The sequence below is a fragment of the Protopterus annectens genome, chromosome 11.part0 (assembly GCF_019279795.1).
Source record: "Protopterus annectens isolate FY-2018-M chromosome 11.part0, PAN1.0, whole genome shotgun sequence".
NCBI lineage: Eukaryota > Metazoa > Chordata > Ceratodontiformes > Protopteridae > Protopterus > Protopterus annectens.
Genome location: NC_056745.1, coordinates 85,642,388 through 85,661,263, shown reverse-complemented (window position 1 = coordinate 85,661,263; position 18,876 = coordinate 85,642,388). Strand labels below are relative to the sequence as shown.

At 37.1% G+C, this 18,876-nt stretch overlaps 1 protein-coding gene across 1 annotated transcript in view; it reads left to right on the top strand.

Annotated features, from left to right (window-relative positions):
* The window catches only part of NUP205 (nucleoporin 205), a 1,199,422-nt gene that overhangs the window by 792,268 nt on the left and 388,278 nt on the right, over window positions 1-18,876 (top strand). Inside the window, 1 exon segment of the mRNA XM_044087173.1 lies at window positions 15,492-15,640. Within this exon segment, the coding sequence (XP_043943108.1) occupies window positions 15,492-15,640 (149 nt within the window).

Here is an 18,876-nt window from a genome sequence, read left to right as displayed (position 1 = left end):
AAAAGAATCTCAAACAATATCTTTTTTTAAAAAAAACACGAACACGAAAACCAAATAAAATAACTGCCAGAAAACAGGCTGAGAAAACCAAAAGTCAGGAGACAAAATAATGTTTTTTACGCGTTTCGTTCAATTTTAATCACACTTGAACTTCATCAGAATAGTAAATGAGACTTCATACCCAGTATAAATACACATTTGTAACAGTCATGTGACTACATCTTCCTGTAATTAATTACAAACATAAACGGAAATGTGTCCAAAACAAAATGATGTTTCTTCTTAAAGATCATAGTAAGTGAACTAATGAAAGTGTTCACCATATAAATCTCTAACTTTTTAAACAGTAAGTTAATAATAAACCATCATAGTCTTTGTGCTTGTAGAAAACACTTGATGTTAATAACATCATTTAGCCCTGGGAACTCATCTGCATTCAACAGAATCTGCCACATAGCCTCTTGACACTCTAATTTTACTTTGAAGTTACCTGAAAACTGTGCATCACTAATTTTCTCAAGTACAGAAAATCTGAACTTCTTGAAATTGTCACAGGTTAGAGCGTGTCTTGCTAAAGCGTTTGATGTGTCCTTCTTTCTAATGGCCAAATGATGTTCATATATACGCTTATTTAAGGTTCTAAAAGTTTTGCCTATATAAAAGTGTCCACATGTGTCACACACACCAATGTAGACAACACATTGTGTCTTGCAGGTGTAATGACCTTTGGTGTAAATAGTTTTATTTAAATCTTTCAAATATATAATATTACTACCTGAAATGAACCTACATTGTCTACATTGGTTACATGGGAATGTCCCATGTTTAACCCCTTCTTCACTGGATACCTTAACTTTCTCTATCAAACTCTACAGGAAGATGTAGTCACATGACTGTTACAAATGTGTATTTATACTGGGTATGAAGTCTCATTAACTATTCTGATGAAGTTCAAGTGTGATTAAAATTGAACGAAACGCGTAAAAAACATTATTTTGTCTCCTGACTTTTGGTTTTCTCAGCCTGTTTTCTGGCAGTTATTTTATTTGGTTTTCGTGTTCGTGTTTTTTAAAAAAAAGTTGTACTTTTTGGCCTGATAATGGCAGAAGAAGATTCCAGTCAGGAAGCGTTGCTTAATTTATCCGTATACCCTGTACCCGAGTCGGGGAAGCACTTTCCACGAGCTTATCAGCTCTATTGTGAAGGAAGCAGTGAAAGAAGCTTTGGCCCGGCAGAAGGGAGGCGGGACTGTGTCTATCCATCCAACAGTATCATCAAATAGTCCAGGAAGTAATGGGGTTGATTCGCTCGCTTCAAGGACTAGAGTTGACTGTGGTTCCAAGCAAGTTAGTAATAATGCTACAAGTTTGGTTTCACCAGTTGGAAGCTCGTCTACGATTAAACATGTGGATTATTCAAAGTGTAATGACAAGGTTTTTGAACAAACCTTTCGTAAAACAGCCAATCCATTTTACATTAACGTAGAGGCTAGCGACTCAAAACAAGTAAGTGACCAAAATATTCCGGTGGTTTCTGACATTATTTCATCTTGCAAAAAGGACATTTTCAATTTGGAAAAGTTGTGCACAAAGTGTGTTTCTCTTCAAAACGAGATTTTTTACTTAGATGAATGTGTACGCACAGTTTTCAGGTAACTTCAAAGTAAAATTAGAGTGTCAAGAGGCTATGTGGCAGATTCTGTTGAATGCAGATGAGTCCCCAGGGCTAAATGATGTTATTAACATCAAGTGTTTTCTACAAGCACAAAGACTATGATGGTTTATTATTAACTTACTGTTTAAAAAGTTAGAGATTTATATGGTGAACACTTTCATTAGTTCACTTACTATGATCTTTAAGAAGAAACATCACTTTGTTTTGGACACATTTCCGTTTATGTTTGTAATTAATTACAGGAAGATGTAGTCACATGACTGTTACAAATGTGTATTTATACTGGGTATGAAGTCTCATTAACTATTCTGATGAAGTTCAAGTGTGATTAAAATTGAACGAAACGCGTAAAAAACATTATTTTGTCTCCTGACTTTTGGTTTTCTCAGCCTGTTTTCTGGCAGTTATTTTACTCAAACAATATCTGTGTTATAAGGATATGAGAATAGGGAAGACTGATACTAGGTGTAAGAAAAATATCTGGTACTGTCCCTTGTTATAATTGTGTTCATTGTAAGGATATTAATACAGATTTATTTTTTAAACATCCCATTAGTCAAAGATTTGTGTTTAAAACATCAGGTGCATGTAGTACTGAAAATGTAACATATTTTGCAAATTGTGTTCAGTGCCATTGGTTTAGATCAGTAAGACTTGTACGAAATTGAATGAATGAATGCACATATGTTTGATATTCAGAGAAATATCTCCACTAATGCTCTAGCAAAACATGTCTCTATGAAAAGTGTAGAACATACGTTTACGTTTAGGATTTTGAAGGTTATATTTCCAAATATCAGTGGGGAGATCTAGTAGTACAGAGCTAATGGAATACAAATGGATTAATTATTTTAGGGCAGATAAATTACCAGGACTTAATAGCAGCAACAATATTAAACCTGTTTTAAAGAATAAACATGATGTGATATAATTGTATAACTTAACTTTTACATTATTATACAATGACCCTCCATTAATATTCAAAAACGTGCATGCTGATTGGTCAGCGTGCACGTTGTAAATCAGAGTTATAGTAATGGAAAAAGGTCCGGTCGCCCGGACTTTTTCCATTACTATAACTTTTTTTACAGCAATGGAGAACGCAAAATCTCAGTTGCTTCATACTGTCTCGCTATGTTAAACGAGTTTAACATAGCGAGACAGCTTTAAAAAAAGCAACGGAGATTCTCCGCTAAACAGACAAAGGCACGATGTAAACACACTAAACTGAATAAACGAAAACGGTCTGAGGAAGGGAAATCATTGAATTTCCAGAAAGCGCTCACGTAATAAAGTGTCTGTTTGTTCTGCCTGAAGCAACTAGTCCTGGTTTTCGTTTATTCAGTTTAGTGAGATTCTCCGTTGCTTTTTGTAAAGCTGTCTCGCTATGTTAAACCCATTTAACATAGCGAAACAGTTTGTAAAAAGCAACAGAGATCTTGCTTTCTCCGTTGCTTTTGCCCACAGCTCTGATGTACTGCGTAGGCATATGCCGCAGAATACCAGACAGCTGCGGAAGGGCAGCAAGGATGCCATTATTTAAGAAAAATAATTATTTTTTTCGTAAATAATGTCATTGTATAATAGCAATAACCCACGCCTGGGTGTGGGTAATGCTGGCTTTACCCACAGTTGGCTTTGTTTGGCCACTCTTGCTTCGCCCTCGTAACCAAACCACACCAACCGTGGGTAAATCCAGCATTACCCACACCCAGGCGTGGGTTATTGCTATATTATACCTGTATCTTTCTTTGGTTTCACATTTTTTATTGCATTTCTTACTGTGTTCATACACTTTTATAGACTGTCTGGTCTTTTAAGCTTATTGATGGGCTAATTCATTTTGTTAATTGGAATTGTGGATTGATTAGTTGATCTGTGAATAAAAGAAAATAATTGCCATTGTGTTTTAATGCACTGAAGAAGAGTTTTATTCGAAAGCTCTGCAGTTGTACTGTTTTTTATTTGTTGGTTCTATATTAAACAGTATATCGAATGTTGGGCTTCTGATTCCTTGTATTACAGTGGATTTTGTTTTACTTTGAAGTCCTTCAGCTGTCTAGAATAGTAATTTGTGTTAACTGAATGGAATTCAAAGATTTTAAGAAGTGTCTAGATGAAGAGGTGGAAAAGCTATTGGGTAAGGAATTTGCCTTTAGAAAGGAATTGCTTTTTTTTTTTTTTTTTTTTAGGCTGGGATTCAGTACTGGAAGTGCTGAGCTTTTATGTTAGTGGCAAAGAAGATTGTTAGAAATTGGAAATCCCAAAATAAGCCTGAAATTAGCAAAGTTATAAAATTGATGAATGAAGTGACTGTGGGAGGGGGTTGAGGTTTGCGTCACAGACACAAGGTACAAGTTTAATTCTCATCTTTGAAAATAAAATTGGCTAGGTTTAAAATGGCCTGCAAGGGCAGCTAGCCTAGTATTTATGAACTTATGAAGTAATAAAAAGGGAGGAGAACAAAAGATGTGTGCATCGAGGATGATTCCTCTGTAATAAATGTTCTTTATGGGTACAACATATGGTTTTGAATGAGAAGGGGTATAAAACCACAAAGGTCAAGTGAATGTGCCATGGCTGAAAAGTAGTAACTAAATGTATGCTAGATATAAACGAAAGGGATATGATATAGGGAAGGCATACAAATATGTCGAAAATGTTTGAGCTATTAAGATACAGCATTGTGAGCCCCTTACTGACATTGAAAACTATGTTATAAACACTTAGAAGTCAATAATGAATAGGGCACTATCTGTTTATTAGCTTTGTATGTTTAGAACCTGTGGATTTATAACATCCATGAGGACTGCACTGTGTGTTTTTTTTTCTATGTTTAATAAAGGTTTGAATGAAAAAAGATAAGGGGAAGAGGCTAGTGCATCATTGCATTTATTTTGATTTGCCTTCATGAAACTTGTTTTTATATACTGCTGCATTGTAAAGCTTCATCATCCTGCTTGGTATGGTACAGACCCTTTTCAAAGCCAATAAAGCCTGGTACTACTACTTTATGAATGTATGTGTGTTTAGACAACCTCATGCCTTGTATATCTTTTTGTTTTATGGAAATGTTCATCTGGATGGGTAGATTGTTAGCCATCAACTCCTGCAATGTTCAAATACTATTTACTTTTCTGTCTGACTGATACAAATCAGTCCCTTAGAATGTATGTTTTTATTGTGGCAGTTTATGGTATAGAAGCCAGAGCCTTAAAGTTTGTCACATGTGCTGCTCAGTGTGTTGGAACGGACTGTTCAGGCACCTTCTTAATCTGAAGTGCCATGTATAACAGAATTGAATTTAGCATTTTACTTTTGTCTTCAGAACTTAAATGAGAGTCATGAGGAGACTGCAATTTTTTTTAATCTTAGTTTCCCTGATGGCAGTCCAACTGCTTGGTCTGTTATCAAGGATCCTTTCTAATGGGTGCTGTGTTGGGCCTCAACATAATCAGTCAGCATTTAGTGTTATTTTCAGAGGTTCCCAATCTTGGAGATAGATTTGCATGACAATACATGCCCTGACATCAAATCTCATCTGCATAATACTGTTCATCTTCCAGCTCTCCTCTCATTATAGTTCCTTTTGTTACCACATTACAGTTTGGAAGTCTGTCTATTTATTTTGTGTACATTTTCTTTTGCGTTACTTCTTAAGTGACTATAATGCGGGCAAACAGACCATGAGAATGTGGTCTAACCTTTGTGGGGTGTATATTCAAACTGAATTCTGTGGAACAGTTTGGTCATGCAAGGCACTGTGTGTGTGTGTGTGTGTGTGTGTGTGTGTGTGTGTGTGTGTGTGTGTGTGTATAATCTATAGATATATCTATATCTAACTGTCTCTCTCTTGTGATCACTCATCTGTGTGGGACTTGTCTTCAGACATAATTTGTCTGAATAGTGATACTGTTACGGATAGGGGGTTGTGACTTAATGAGTAGGGTTGTGGTTAGGGCCAGTTGCTGAGTTAGACTTTGCAAACATGAGTAAGGATAGACAGGGAAACATCATGATCACTCTATGGTCATGTAAGAAAATAATTAATTGCAAGGAAAATCACTTAGTATTGAAACGAGTGGTAAGAAAGGTCTTTGCTTCAAGCTGGTTTACCGTGTCTTGAGCAGGTGAAGTCTTATGCATTTTGGGTACCTAAAAATATTTTTTTAATGTAAGATCTTAAGCTTATGAACAAGGAAGGTGTCAAGAATCTCTGTTGTATCACTTGATGCTTGTGGGAGTCCTTGTTAAGCAGAATTTTCCAGCATATCTGTGGTGCAAATCTGTGATCTGTCAAGTCACCCGGACACGTTTTAAATGCTGCCAGGGAATTACTTTTCTTGATATGCTAGCAGAGCTTATTTCTGTAACGGGGGATGCTCTAGTGTTGGGCACCTGTCACACTGATTAATGTTGCAGTATATATTTAGGTGTCTGAAATGCATGTTAGTATTACCACTGTTTCAGATCAGGTGGAGGAGTTCCAAGAATGCAGGGCTATTCATAAGACAAAAGACTAAGCAGATATCATCCCTCAGGAGCCTATAGGGGACTGAGTGCAGTACAGGGCTTTTGTCTGAATAGCCAAGGATATTAAAACCAAAGATCATTTTGGTGAGAAAATGTTGAGGTCTGTAAACGGTTTTAGTGCTTATTGAGGGAGATTGAATTCTTTGATGGGCCTGATAAGAGGAATAAAGTGGGACTAAAAGATATTTGGACCTTGAGAATATACCGTGAAGGATAGGTTATGCAAAATAGAAGGGTTTTCTAACTAATCAGAAGTACGGCAATCAAAGGAGAATTTACCAGCCTATAAGTTAAAGTGTTTTTATGAGAATTTACCAGCCCGGGTACTGAAGTTTCTGATGCTTGGGCTCATTACTTGGAATGTTATCTGCATGGCAACTAGTAATGGGGATAGGATTTACCGAAGGAAACTATGCTGAGAACAAGTAAAACTGAACACCCAAATTCAGACAAAGTAGCTTTTAATTTGAGTGCTTTCGTCCCAAAGGTAAGGACTTCTCACACCAAGCATTTCCTTGTTCCAGGCTTTGAGTGTCTGCATGGAATGTGATAACCCCTACAGTCCCTTTAAGAGCTGTTATGTCGAAGACGTTTATGGCAGAGGAAGTGGCCTCTGAAAGAGCCCCACTGAGACTGCTGGTGACTTGCTCTGTCTCAAGCAAATACCCTGGCTTGAGCACTATAACTTTTGTTTGATGACCCTAATGAACTATGTGGGAGTTTATTTGAGTTGGGAGAGTTTGTTGCTAATTCTAGCAAGGAGGATAACACTAAAGCCCTTAAGGTCCAGGTAGGCAATGTATGAACTGTATATCCTCTGTAACCTTTTCAGAGTTAGGTTGAGCAGGTATGATCTGCCTTTTAAAAAGGCAATGATGCGTGGTCAGTTATATTATTTATTCAGCTGTAGTATATTCCATAGCCCTGCAAATAGCATTTGTAGCTCTTATCGCATGTAGAGAGTCCACCTTTATGCAAGCGCACTATGGCTGCTGTTCCCCACACCTCAGAAATACAGCTATGGACAAGACTCTGAATAGTTAATTTAAATGTTTTGCTAAGTGGGATTTAGTGCTTCTCAGCAGACATTCAGGGGCATTAAGGCCTATAGGACTGGTGGTATTAATTTTGGAAAATGATTACAGGACGTTGTCAACTGTGATTTCAGAAGAGTGGGTGGGATAAAATTGGAAGAGAATGTGACAGCAAGAATATTAAGAATATACTTGGTCAGAGAAGGGAGTACCATTAGAAAATATGTTTAGTAAAGAATTGTTTATTTCTGAACTTCTTAGTGTAGCTGAGGAAGGCTTTGTTTGTTTTGCTACTTTAAGTTTACTGTCTGCCTTGCATTTCCAAGTGGTATGCTTAAGGGTCTTACCAGTTCTAAATCCCTTTTTGTAATGATTAAGAGATGTTTCTTGGATGACCAGGAGCCTTTTCTTTTTAAGTTTTATGTGAGTTCCATCATATGGGTTTAGTTTTCAACTTACCAGTTATATTTGCATTGGATGGATTCAAATGTCTTAAACCATCTGTAAAATTGATAGTAGTTGGAAGCAACTTCTGGTACAAGTTTGCTAGAGGTTCTGTACCATTATTATCCGTAAGATTTTGGAATAATCCATGTTTATAGAAGTTACTAGGGGCTGCAAAGCAGGTTTATAGGTTGAAGGTCACATAGACTTGGTCATGTGTAATGAAGGAAGGGATCGCAAATTGGGTAGTCCAGTTGGAAGAAATGTTTTGGAGAACAAAATCTAGAATAGCAACTCTGATGAGCAGGAAAACAATTTGGTTAAGTGTATGGGGATTTAAGAAATCCAGAAAATTCTTTTCATATTTGTTGGTAGTATATATTTTCCAGATTGTGTATAGTGACGTTGCTCATAAGAAGGGTATTTGGTGAGATGGTTAAGTTTTCTAATTGGTTAAGGTACTCTGCATTAATTGAAGGTTACATAAATAGGATTCTGCAAATGACTATAATGTGTAATTTTGAATGCTGGCAGGACTTTAATCAATTCCGTAGTGGTATTGTTGAATCTAGCAAGTGTCCATGAGGTTAACAAATAAACTTCTCCAGTTTTGCCAGTGAATTTGGACATGTGATGGACCTTGTACTCAGAAATCGAGGGAGGGCTATCATTATACTAGAACAAATGTTGATGTCATCAGGGCTAAGGAAAGTCACAGATTCTGACATTTTTAGCTTCTGGTTTTCAGCAGGGCAAACTTGACATTATGCAGATAGAAATATGTTATGTTATATTACTATTACAAAAACAAAAATAAATGAGGGGTAAGAGGTACAGACCATCCCTGGCAAAGAGGGGGGAAAGGTCTATTAACGATCTCATGTTATGTAGATATCCCTGGAATGATCCCAATGTAGTAGCCATTGTTGAAACCAATTATTTTTCTTTTTTCTTTTAAGCATCATTTTTGACAAAAGTTAAACCGGCGGTAGTGGGATTTGAACCCACACCTGCAGAGAGATTGAAGTTTTAATCCAGTACTTTGAACGCTCTGCCACACTGTCATATAGCTACATGTTTTAGTTTTCTGTGCAAAACATATATTTACTTGTATATTTATTTCATTTCCTAACCAGATAGGTGCACTGTACCATAGACCCCTTTTAGCCACAGTCCAGGCCAAGAAGGTAGAGGCAGCAAAAAGTCATAACAAAAATACAGACTGACTTTGCAACAAAACAGTCTTAACAGAAGTACAAGTTGAATTTGTAGTAAAATGTGAACATTTAGCCATTGTGTGCATGTTTTAGTTGTATCCATAAGACAAGAAGTTAAACCAAGATCTCTCCCTTTTTTAATTTCTCCAAGTCTTTTGGGTTTCTAATACCATGATGGAAATGGACTCTATTCCTAAGTCAAAGTATGATTAAAGTTCATGAAATTAGTATTGTTTCAGTCTGTCAGCCAAAGTGTTCTTTGCAGCACCTGCAGTGTGCCCAGTAATTACTCCTCCTGCAATTCGTATGGGGTTACAAGTACTGGTAACATATCTAAATACGATTGTAGATTCTTCTTTATAAGACACGTTGCTCCCACTATTATTGGAACTGTCTGGGTATCTTTCTTCCACGTTGTTCTCATTTCTGCCTGCAGATCCTGATATTTTATGACTTAGTGTCTCTCTGTACGCAAGACAGTGTAGTCACTGGATATGGCAATTTCGATGAGCAATTTTACTTTTGTCTTCTTTTAATGGACCACAATGTCTGGTTTTCTAACATCTATCTTTTGAACTGTTGGTAATGGGTGATCTCATGTGATGTAAACTTCATTTTGTATGATGCTTTATAGCTAATGTTTCCAATGTCTTTCAGCCAGTTCAGTACCATAATGTTTGCAGAATCCCCAGTGCAACAGTCTTGCCACATTATTATGCCTTTCAGAATGTGGGCCTTTAGTATGTCACAACTAGCACCGAGGTGTACAACTGTTTCCAATTCGGTTTTACAAAACCTACTTTTTTCTGTTTCTCCCACATGTTCAGTAGACTTTATAAACCAGCGTGTACGTAGCCCCACTATCTTGGGCCACCAATATTAACCTTTCATCTCTTGGTTTGAATTTGCCTCCCCTTAACCATTCCTATGTTCTTTTCTGATCAACATGAGGTTCTTCCAGAAGTTTTCTATACTTGCCACTATATTTATGCATTTTCCACATTTCTTGCCTTCTCATCTGGTCCATCACCTTATATTCTTTTTTTTTGTTTGTTTTTGGCACATTCAGTTGCCTGATTTTTATCTACTTCTGGTTTGATTTCTATTCCTGCTGGACTCCAATATGCTTCTGCTAGATTAATCAGAGAAATCATCTTAGATTTATTCTCCTCATGTTTCAAAACTTTCACTACATTTGGGTCTTTTGAGGTCAGCAGGTATGTGTGGAATCCCACGATTGCAGATCTATACATGTAATCAGTTTCATGGAGGCGAAACCCTCCTTTGATATGGGAAATATATAATCTTGGTATGCACTGATTTTTATAAATCATTTGGTGAGCATGAAGCATCCTTTGTTTTCCTATCTAATCTGTCCAACATGTTTTGGGGCCAATCAGTCACTCCAAAACTGTAAGTTAGGACAGGAAGAACAAATTAGTTTATAGCTTGGATTTTATTCCTAGATGTCAATGCTGTTTTCAAGATTAATTTAAGTCTTCTAAAAGTATTCCTTACCAAGTTTTATTCACATTAGTTTGTGTTTTACTGTTGATCCTTCAATTCCCAAATATTTATACACTCCCTCTTACTCAAGTTCTTTTATATCACATTCGTGTCCCAAACTGATGTTTTCTTGGTGCTGCAGATTTCCTGCTTTTGCACATTTATCAAGACCAAATGACATTCTTATAGCATCTGAAAAAGTTTTGATGACTTACAGTTGTGCTTTCACTTCCCCTTCTGATGAGCTATATGTTTTAAATCATTGACAGAGAAGATGAAAAGTCTTTACACTTTGTTGTTTTCTAGGAGCCAAATTATAGCTTAAGTTGTTAAGTAGACAGCTTAATGGGTTAAGGGCAAGGCAGAATAGCAGCGGTGACAGAGAGTCACCCTGGAATTACCCCCCTTTGAAATTTTATCCCTGGGATAATAATTTGTCCTTTATCATGGCCTAATTGCAAAGTGGTCTGCCACTGTTTCATGGTTACTGTTAATGCAGTCAATCAGTGTAGGGTGCATCTTTTACATTTTTAAGCACTCTTTTAGCCATGAATGTAGGATACTATCAAATGTTTTTTTTTTATAGTCAATCCATGCCATACTTAGATTCTTCCCCTTTTTACAGTTCTCCACTATGACTTTATTTAACAAAAAATGATCCTTTGTTCCAAATAACTTTCTTTTATTGCACTTTTGTTCTACTGCCATAACTGAGTTTTCTTCTAAATGACTATAAACTCTGTCGGCATCAATTCCAGTGTAGAGTTTGCCATTGGAAGGCAAGTTTATTGGTCTATAATTTTTAGGGTAGCTTGCAGGTTCATTCTTAAGTAGTAGCATTGTTTTTCCTGTTAGCCAGGTTGGTGTATGTTCGGGGAACGCATATAAATAGTCATAGCTAAATATTTGTGCAAAGACGTTAATACTTTAACCAGGCGTTAGGTACTGCATCTGGGCCTGGGTTTTTCAATTGGAGGCTTTTCTTTACTTTGTTTCAATCTCTCTGGCTGTTACTTCATCTCCTCTCATATCCTGTACCTTTAAAATTCTTATTCTTTCTTTTACTACTTGTATCCGTTTATCATCTTTATGTTCCCCAGGTTCTTCATAAACACTTCTCAAAAATGTATCTATTTCTTCTTTTTTTGGTGGCCTTCCAATTCCTTTTACTTTGTTTCCCAACTCTCTATAAAACTTTTTTGGGTCATCAATAAATTGCTTATTTTGTACTTTTCCTTTATATTTATTTGTGTATCCTCTAAGTTTTTCCGCCTGTGCTGAGATTTTTAGCTTATTTGTGATAGTGCATGATAGGTCCTGGTATGTTCTAATACTGTGCATTGCTTTTATTACATCTATATTTCTTAGTATTTTTGTTGATATGTTCCCTCTTCTTTTTTCTTCTAACAGTGACACTTCTTGTCTTAATTGCTTTATAGTTTTCTGTATTCGATTTTTCCCCCTTCCTTTCCCTCACTACCCTGTGTTATTGCAATAGGACTTTTTCAGTTATTAATTTAGCTACACAGTAATATATCCTGTTTACTTCTGTTATATCGCATGGATCCCTATGGACAGTCCTAATTACTGCGTTCATTTGTTTCATCAAATTTCTGACTTTTTGGGTTTTATTGACCTCCTGTAGTCTATTCCTTTCATTGATTTTAATAAGTCTGTATTTATCTCTATTAAATCAAGCAATTCTACTCTTAGCTCATTTTCTTCTAAACTGAGGGCACATTTTTTATTTTCCATTTCCTGCGGGCATTCTACAGAAAGTTCTATAGCATCTTCCTGTGGCGCATTCTCTTCAGTTTCATCCTGTCATCCATTCCTCTGTCATATGGGAACTCACTGCCCTATCACTCCTCAACATTGATTGTTCAGGTTTCCACAGTTTCCTGTTCCTTCCCTTGCTGTCCAGCTTCAAGTGAACGTTTATACTGGTTTCCTGTCGAAGGCTCAAAAATATCTTCATACGGCACCTGACGAATTGCTTCCCATTCCACTAGTTTCCCCTTAATTTGGATATTTATTGCTGTATCCTGTAGTGGTACTTTCTGAATTAGATTTTCTGCACTGAATCCTGCACTTTGCAGGTACTCCATAACTTCACTTTCTATTTCTTTAACTTTTCCATTATTCATCTTTTTTTCTACGTTTCTTCTTTGTCTTCTTATTTTTTGTATTGTAAAGTTTTCCATATCCGGATTCTTTTGCCTGTATTTCTCTTCGAATATCTTTGGTGCTGCTCTTTCTGTATTGAGTAGTTAGTGCGTGAGAAGGTCATATTTGCTTGAGTTGATGGTAGCTCAGGTGGATTTGAAAAGTCCCAGAGCACCCATTGAAAAGCATAGAGTGATGTTCCCTGATAACCTGTCCAAATGTCCCCTAGTAGTATAAGCACCATCTCAGAAAGCCATCAGCCTAGTGGAACTAACCCTGTCAACAAAGAATAAAATTTAAAAAATACAATTAAAAGGTAGTACCGTGAACATTATATTTGCAAAATATGCATGCAGAGTATATTTTTTGATAAAAAGTTGAGTGAGTAGAGTATCAACTACAGTGTGCAACAAGGAATAGTCTAGTATGATTGGCGGTCATGCATGGTTGCAGATACACAGACATATGAAACGCATTGTGTTGTTAGCTGATATTTGTCAAACAACTTCATGCATTCTGTTTGAGTATTTGTTCTCTTATTTTTTGCCTGAACTGAATTACATTGTCAGATTTTCATGTTGTCCAGGAGATTTCAGAGTACTAGGGAAAGTTTAATAAAAGCTGATTCAGGAATGGAAATTTTAAAAGGGGACCTCATTAATGAAATTCCTTCAATGTCATTGTAGAAACCTGGATTAATACTTAACTAATTTTGCACGCATTAAATGGAAACAAGGGATAACAAATGTGTACTCTGTAATGAAGCTAAGTTTGTCAGACATCAAGAAAAGTAACAGCCTTGCTCTTCAATGTATTTTATGGAAGAGCATTACAAAATCAAGTACACATACTAAATGTGTTTATTTTTATTTGTTAACCAGGAAAACCCGACTGAGGACGGGGGCTGCCCTCATAGTGTTGACATCTAATGAGAAAAACTTATACATAAACAAAGTCACAACACTCCTGGCTTGTAAATATAGTAATAACGTGGGATAGAGGCATAATATACAGGAAATGTAGCATCTTAACCACTTCCCTCAAAATCTGTTACCATACACATAAATGCACAGAGCTGTTATCTGAAGTACATAAGATTGCTACATCACTACCCAAAGATCAAATAATAATGTGGTCGTAGATATCCAGAAGAATTAAAAAAAAAAAAAAAAAAAAGTTTGTAAGAGAACAAGCCTACCTCCTTTTCTCTCAACACATTCCTTGTTTTTATTGTCTGTGTTCCAAGGTCATTGCAGCTTAGAAAGAGGGACCATATATTTTAAAGAAAAAATGTTAAATCATTAGTTGCTGTTTTCCCTGAGTCACCTTATTCTGAATATAGGGCATTGCCTTCAGGTTGTACTGTCCATCATGATGTTATTTAGTATGGAAGACTATGATGTTATTTACTCTGCAGATAAAAATAAGCAAATACATGTTCAAGCAAGTGAGAAATATGCAGCCCTGCCTTGCTTGCATGAAGACAAACCAAATGTATAAAGTACTGCAATGGAAATACTTTTAATGGTGTATTATAGTAGAAGTAGTCTTTTGCAAGTGAAAGATTGCGATTATTGTATAGAAGGAATATACTGCAGGGCAAGGGAGAAGATGAGACAAAGGAAGTTCCATTCCCATGTAAAGGTGATGTGTGTAGAAGAAAATCTGAGAAAGGAAGGAAAAATATTATGGTTACCACTGTGCACCCCACCTCCAGTTATTGTAGAACTTGCATTATATTATAGGTTCGTAGGTAAGTACTAGGCCAGCTTCCCTTGTGGGCCATTTTAAGCCTAGCTAATTTCCCTTTTAGTGCTCGAAACAACCTGTCCCATTTGGATTTAGATTGGCCTTACCCATCCCATGGTCAATAATTATATATTACCCCTAACAAGAATAACCGAGAATCATACCGTAGATAATTTGAGGGGACCCATGCTTGGGATAAAGCATTTGTGACTGCCTTTGTCCATTAGTAGTACAGGGGGCAGTATTTGGGTAAATATTCTGTTACCTATCTATAGATGTAAGTTGCACTTGAATGTAGACAGGGATGAGCTGTTTTATGTAGATGGGGAGTCTGTTTCACAGCAGTGGTATCATCTGTAAGATATATCTGTCCTTCCAGACTGTTCTGTTGATGTTACTGAAGAGGTTTAGATCCCTAGACTGAGTATGTATGATGCCATTTGCATTACTGATGTGCAGTAAATCCATCAGTAAAAGGTTGAAGGATGCATAGTATGCCAGACACAGGTCAACTCTTAGCAGTCTGTTGGATACGGAGTACAGTGACAGGGCTTTGAGTTAGTCCATGTAGGACATGTTCTTTAGGCCTTGTATCCATAAGAGTCATTTGTTCTGATCTGTGTTATGTATATTATTTTGACATGAGAGACTTGAACCTCAGCACTGAAATAAATAGGACATGCTGGAGGGACAGATTCATAACCCAGAGGCTCCCTTCACTCTGGAATAAAATCCCAGTCCAGGTTAGGCAGAGTCCCTCATTGACTCTCTTCAAGAGGAATCTTGATGAGTGGATGGGAGATCGTAGGTTTACCCCGGGTAACACTTCTGTGTCACTGTTAGACAGAGGCACAGTATACTAACCTCGAAAAAGGGCATAGCAAAATAAATTTAAAATGGGTGGCGAAAGCCAAACACATTCTGGCTAGGCTTATAAATGCCCTAAGGTAGATAGCCTAGTATGAACCTATGAACCTATAATGCTCTTTGTCCATTACTGTGATTTGTACCATACTTTGGATCAGATGAAGGGGGTACATCACTTTTATAAAGTAAACACATTTAATTGTCTTAATAAATTAAGTTGGTGAACTGATGTACCATATTGTAGCCTACAGAAACATATTTTCCATAGTTAACTTGTACATGTGGTGGTTATCCTTTTTAGCTGAGATGACAATGTGGCAGCGTCTCACAGCTCCTGAAGATGTGTTCAGTAAATTACAGCAAGAGAACATGGCAACGATTGAAAAATACGGTGCTGCACTCATGGAGGTCATCTGTCGAGATGCTTGTGATGGTCATGAGATTGGAAGGGTAAGCTTGCATTTTAGACTGTGGAGAGGAAATCACTGTTTATGATTGTGACATTCTTAGATGACTAAGCACTGTTGCAATTTTTTGTAACTATTTAAACAAAACTTTAAACTACAAAATTTTTTCTTTCGTATGCTTAGAGGATAAGCTATGCTTTTATTCCCCCCAGTACAACATTAACTGATCATACTGTTTGTAAATGTTTCACTGAGGCAAAACAGGAAGTGCTTTGTTACTACTTTTCATCCTGTTATCTTTTGCCTCTTTTCATGAATGGCTAGTACCTTGAAGAACAGCTTCTGCAGTATGCCCAAAAGTAAGAGCCTGGGATGATGTCTTCACATTATCCTTTGATGGTAAATTCTATCCTTTTCTGATCACAGGTGTTGTAAGCTAGAGATCTTGTTCTGTCTGCATTTAAGCCTTTCAGGATACGTATTTAAATTTCTTTGAGGTTTCTGTCCCATTAGTGTCTTGTGTCCCAGAAATGTTCATTTATGCCCTTGTTTCTGTTGACCAACATAGTACTTTGGAGTATCACATTATTTCCCTTCCACTTTGGTGCCTTTCTGATTGAGCTAACAGAACATGTAGTAGTCTGGTCCACCAGGTTGCCCAGTAATTTAACACTATGTTGTTGGATAGTTAACATTTAGCACAAATCTTTGGGAAGGCTTGTTTTATCCATGGAGTGTGTTGAATTTCATGAACACAACCCAGGAGAAAAGAGAAAACACCACACAATGAATCATCGCTGGTACACAAACAGGGACTTCTAGAATTGGGGTGCATCATGAGGGCAGGCATCGACAAGATACAGTGATCTTCTAGACTCATTTTCTTTGTAATTCTTGTAATCCTTTTATCCCAAATTGCACCAAAAATGACTGTCTGTAGCCTTCTGCAGTTTTCTGTGAAGTGTGGTTTACTAAAAAGCATTTTCAGAAAAATGAGGTTTCAGTTGACATTTCAATAATTTGTGATTCAGTGAAATGCATGATAACTCTGTGTATACAGACACCCATATCTAGCTATATAGAGAGATGTGTGTGTGTATGTGTATGTATGTATGGCAAGATATATATTTTTCCTTTGTTAAGCTGGGTTAGTCACACTAGTCTAGTAACTTCTTTTCTGGGGAGACCCGAGGTGGTATTTGTACTACTAGTGGAAATTTGGCCAAGGTATCTGTGAATTTCCCCTACTGTTTTCAATAGGTGCAATGAGATCTTTTACATCCACCTGAGCTACCACCATCTTAAGCAGTTGGGACCTAGGGGTTTGATGTCTTAGCCAAAGGACGGCACATTCAGGAGTGCAGCACCCCCTTTATGCTGCACTGCAGTGTCAGTAGTTGACCTAGCAGGTGTGAAAATAGAACCCACAGCTTTCTGCAACAAAGCCGTATGTGCTACCCTGTTGTGCGACTGACACTGCTAATATGTGAAAGTCTTCACGTGGCAAAGTTTAACCAGTAGCTTACATGATCTCTTTGGTCCTATGATGTACTATACTATGCATTTTTGGAGAAGGTCATTCTGCAGGGCATTTATTCCTGTATCCCACTCCATGCAGAAGGAGCATTGTGCTCAAAGGTGTGTAAAGTCACCTTGTCCAGGTAGCTGTTGCAGTGCATCAAATTTTGTTACAAAAAATACAGTAAAACTGTCTGCTGCACATTAATTATGAGCAATGGCCACCAGAAATGCACCCTTGGATGATATTTCTACAGCAGAAACAGTTTCTTTAAATACTTTACAAGACACTGTAAACTGAATGCGATCTTCATTTTTGCAGTTATCTGAAGTCTGTGCCACCCAAAAAGGACAGGTTTTGGACTCCGTATTTATAAGTATGATGGTGTAAAACTTGTCGTTTTGAAGAGTTCCATCGTCATTAATTGATATCCAAGATACATCTATCATCATGATAGAGAAGCATGAAGTCAGTCAGTCTTCATTAACCTCACTCCTTCCCGTGGCTTTAGATAGACGCAGTCTTTGGAGGTTTTGTGTATATTTGTTGATTAGACTTTGTGTGTTCGGGTGGCATACTTGAACTGAGAGGAGACTAGAGTACACAGGATTCTGGGTAAGGGGAAAGCTGTAGCATGGGAAACTTTCTCATACCAAGCTGATTGGAAACATTTGGTTTAGATCATGTTGGTTAAGGATGATGGACTACTTCATCCATCAGATCATGTTGGAGAGATAAATACATCACCTAGAGACTATCCCTCCTCTGGAACAAGCTCCCCATTCACAGAAAGCAGACCCCCTCCCTGACCCTCTTCAAGAACAACCTGGACCAGTGGATGGGTAATGTTAAATTCACTGCTGGTGTGTGGTGCCCATGTCTCTCATGGACATAGGAAGTTGGTATTAATTACCCTACCATAGACATACACCTCTGTGAATTTATCTCCCCTAACTATTGATAATTGGGTAATTCAGGATAAATATGGCTAGGCTTGTAAAAGCCCTTGAGCAGTTAGCCTAGTAACCTCCTAAGAACCTATGAGACCAGGTCCATTAGTATGCTAGTATCCAATCAACAAGTGGCTATTTATGGCATTGACTTGTTGAAAGCAGCTGACTAGTGTTGTCCCTTGATCAGTATAATGGCCATAGAACTGGCCTGTCAGCAGCTATTGTTGTCTGTGTGAGACAGATAAGGTGAAATGCATGACCGCTGGCGGAATTGTTTTCACTTGATCATACACAAACATCAGAGGTGTACCTAGTCAGAAAGTGACTGTTTCTGTATGGTGTCTTTGTGCAAAAACTGATATAATTCCAAGAAAGGAATATGTTTTAAAGTTTTCATTTTAGACTATTTATGCGACTTAAAAGTCAAGTGGTGTGTTCTTTGAGAGGAGGCTGTTTTGTGGCATGGAATGAAGTAACTTATTCATCTTAAGTTTAGTTCATCATAAATGTTACATTACTTTTTCATGGCTTACCTACTGCAATCTTTAAACAATAAGCATCAGATAGTTGGCGAACGTTTAGTTCACAACAAACATACAATTTTTTGTTTCCCTATAGTGGCCAATACAGATCAGAATCAAGAATATATTATTTTATAGCACGGAGCAAAAACCAGTGATTGTCACCAAAATGCTGTTTTTATATAGGTTCATAGGTTCATACTAGGCTATCTGCCCTAGGACATTTATAAGTCTAGCCAGAATGTGTTTGGCTTTCACCACCCATTTTAAATTTATTTTGCTATGC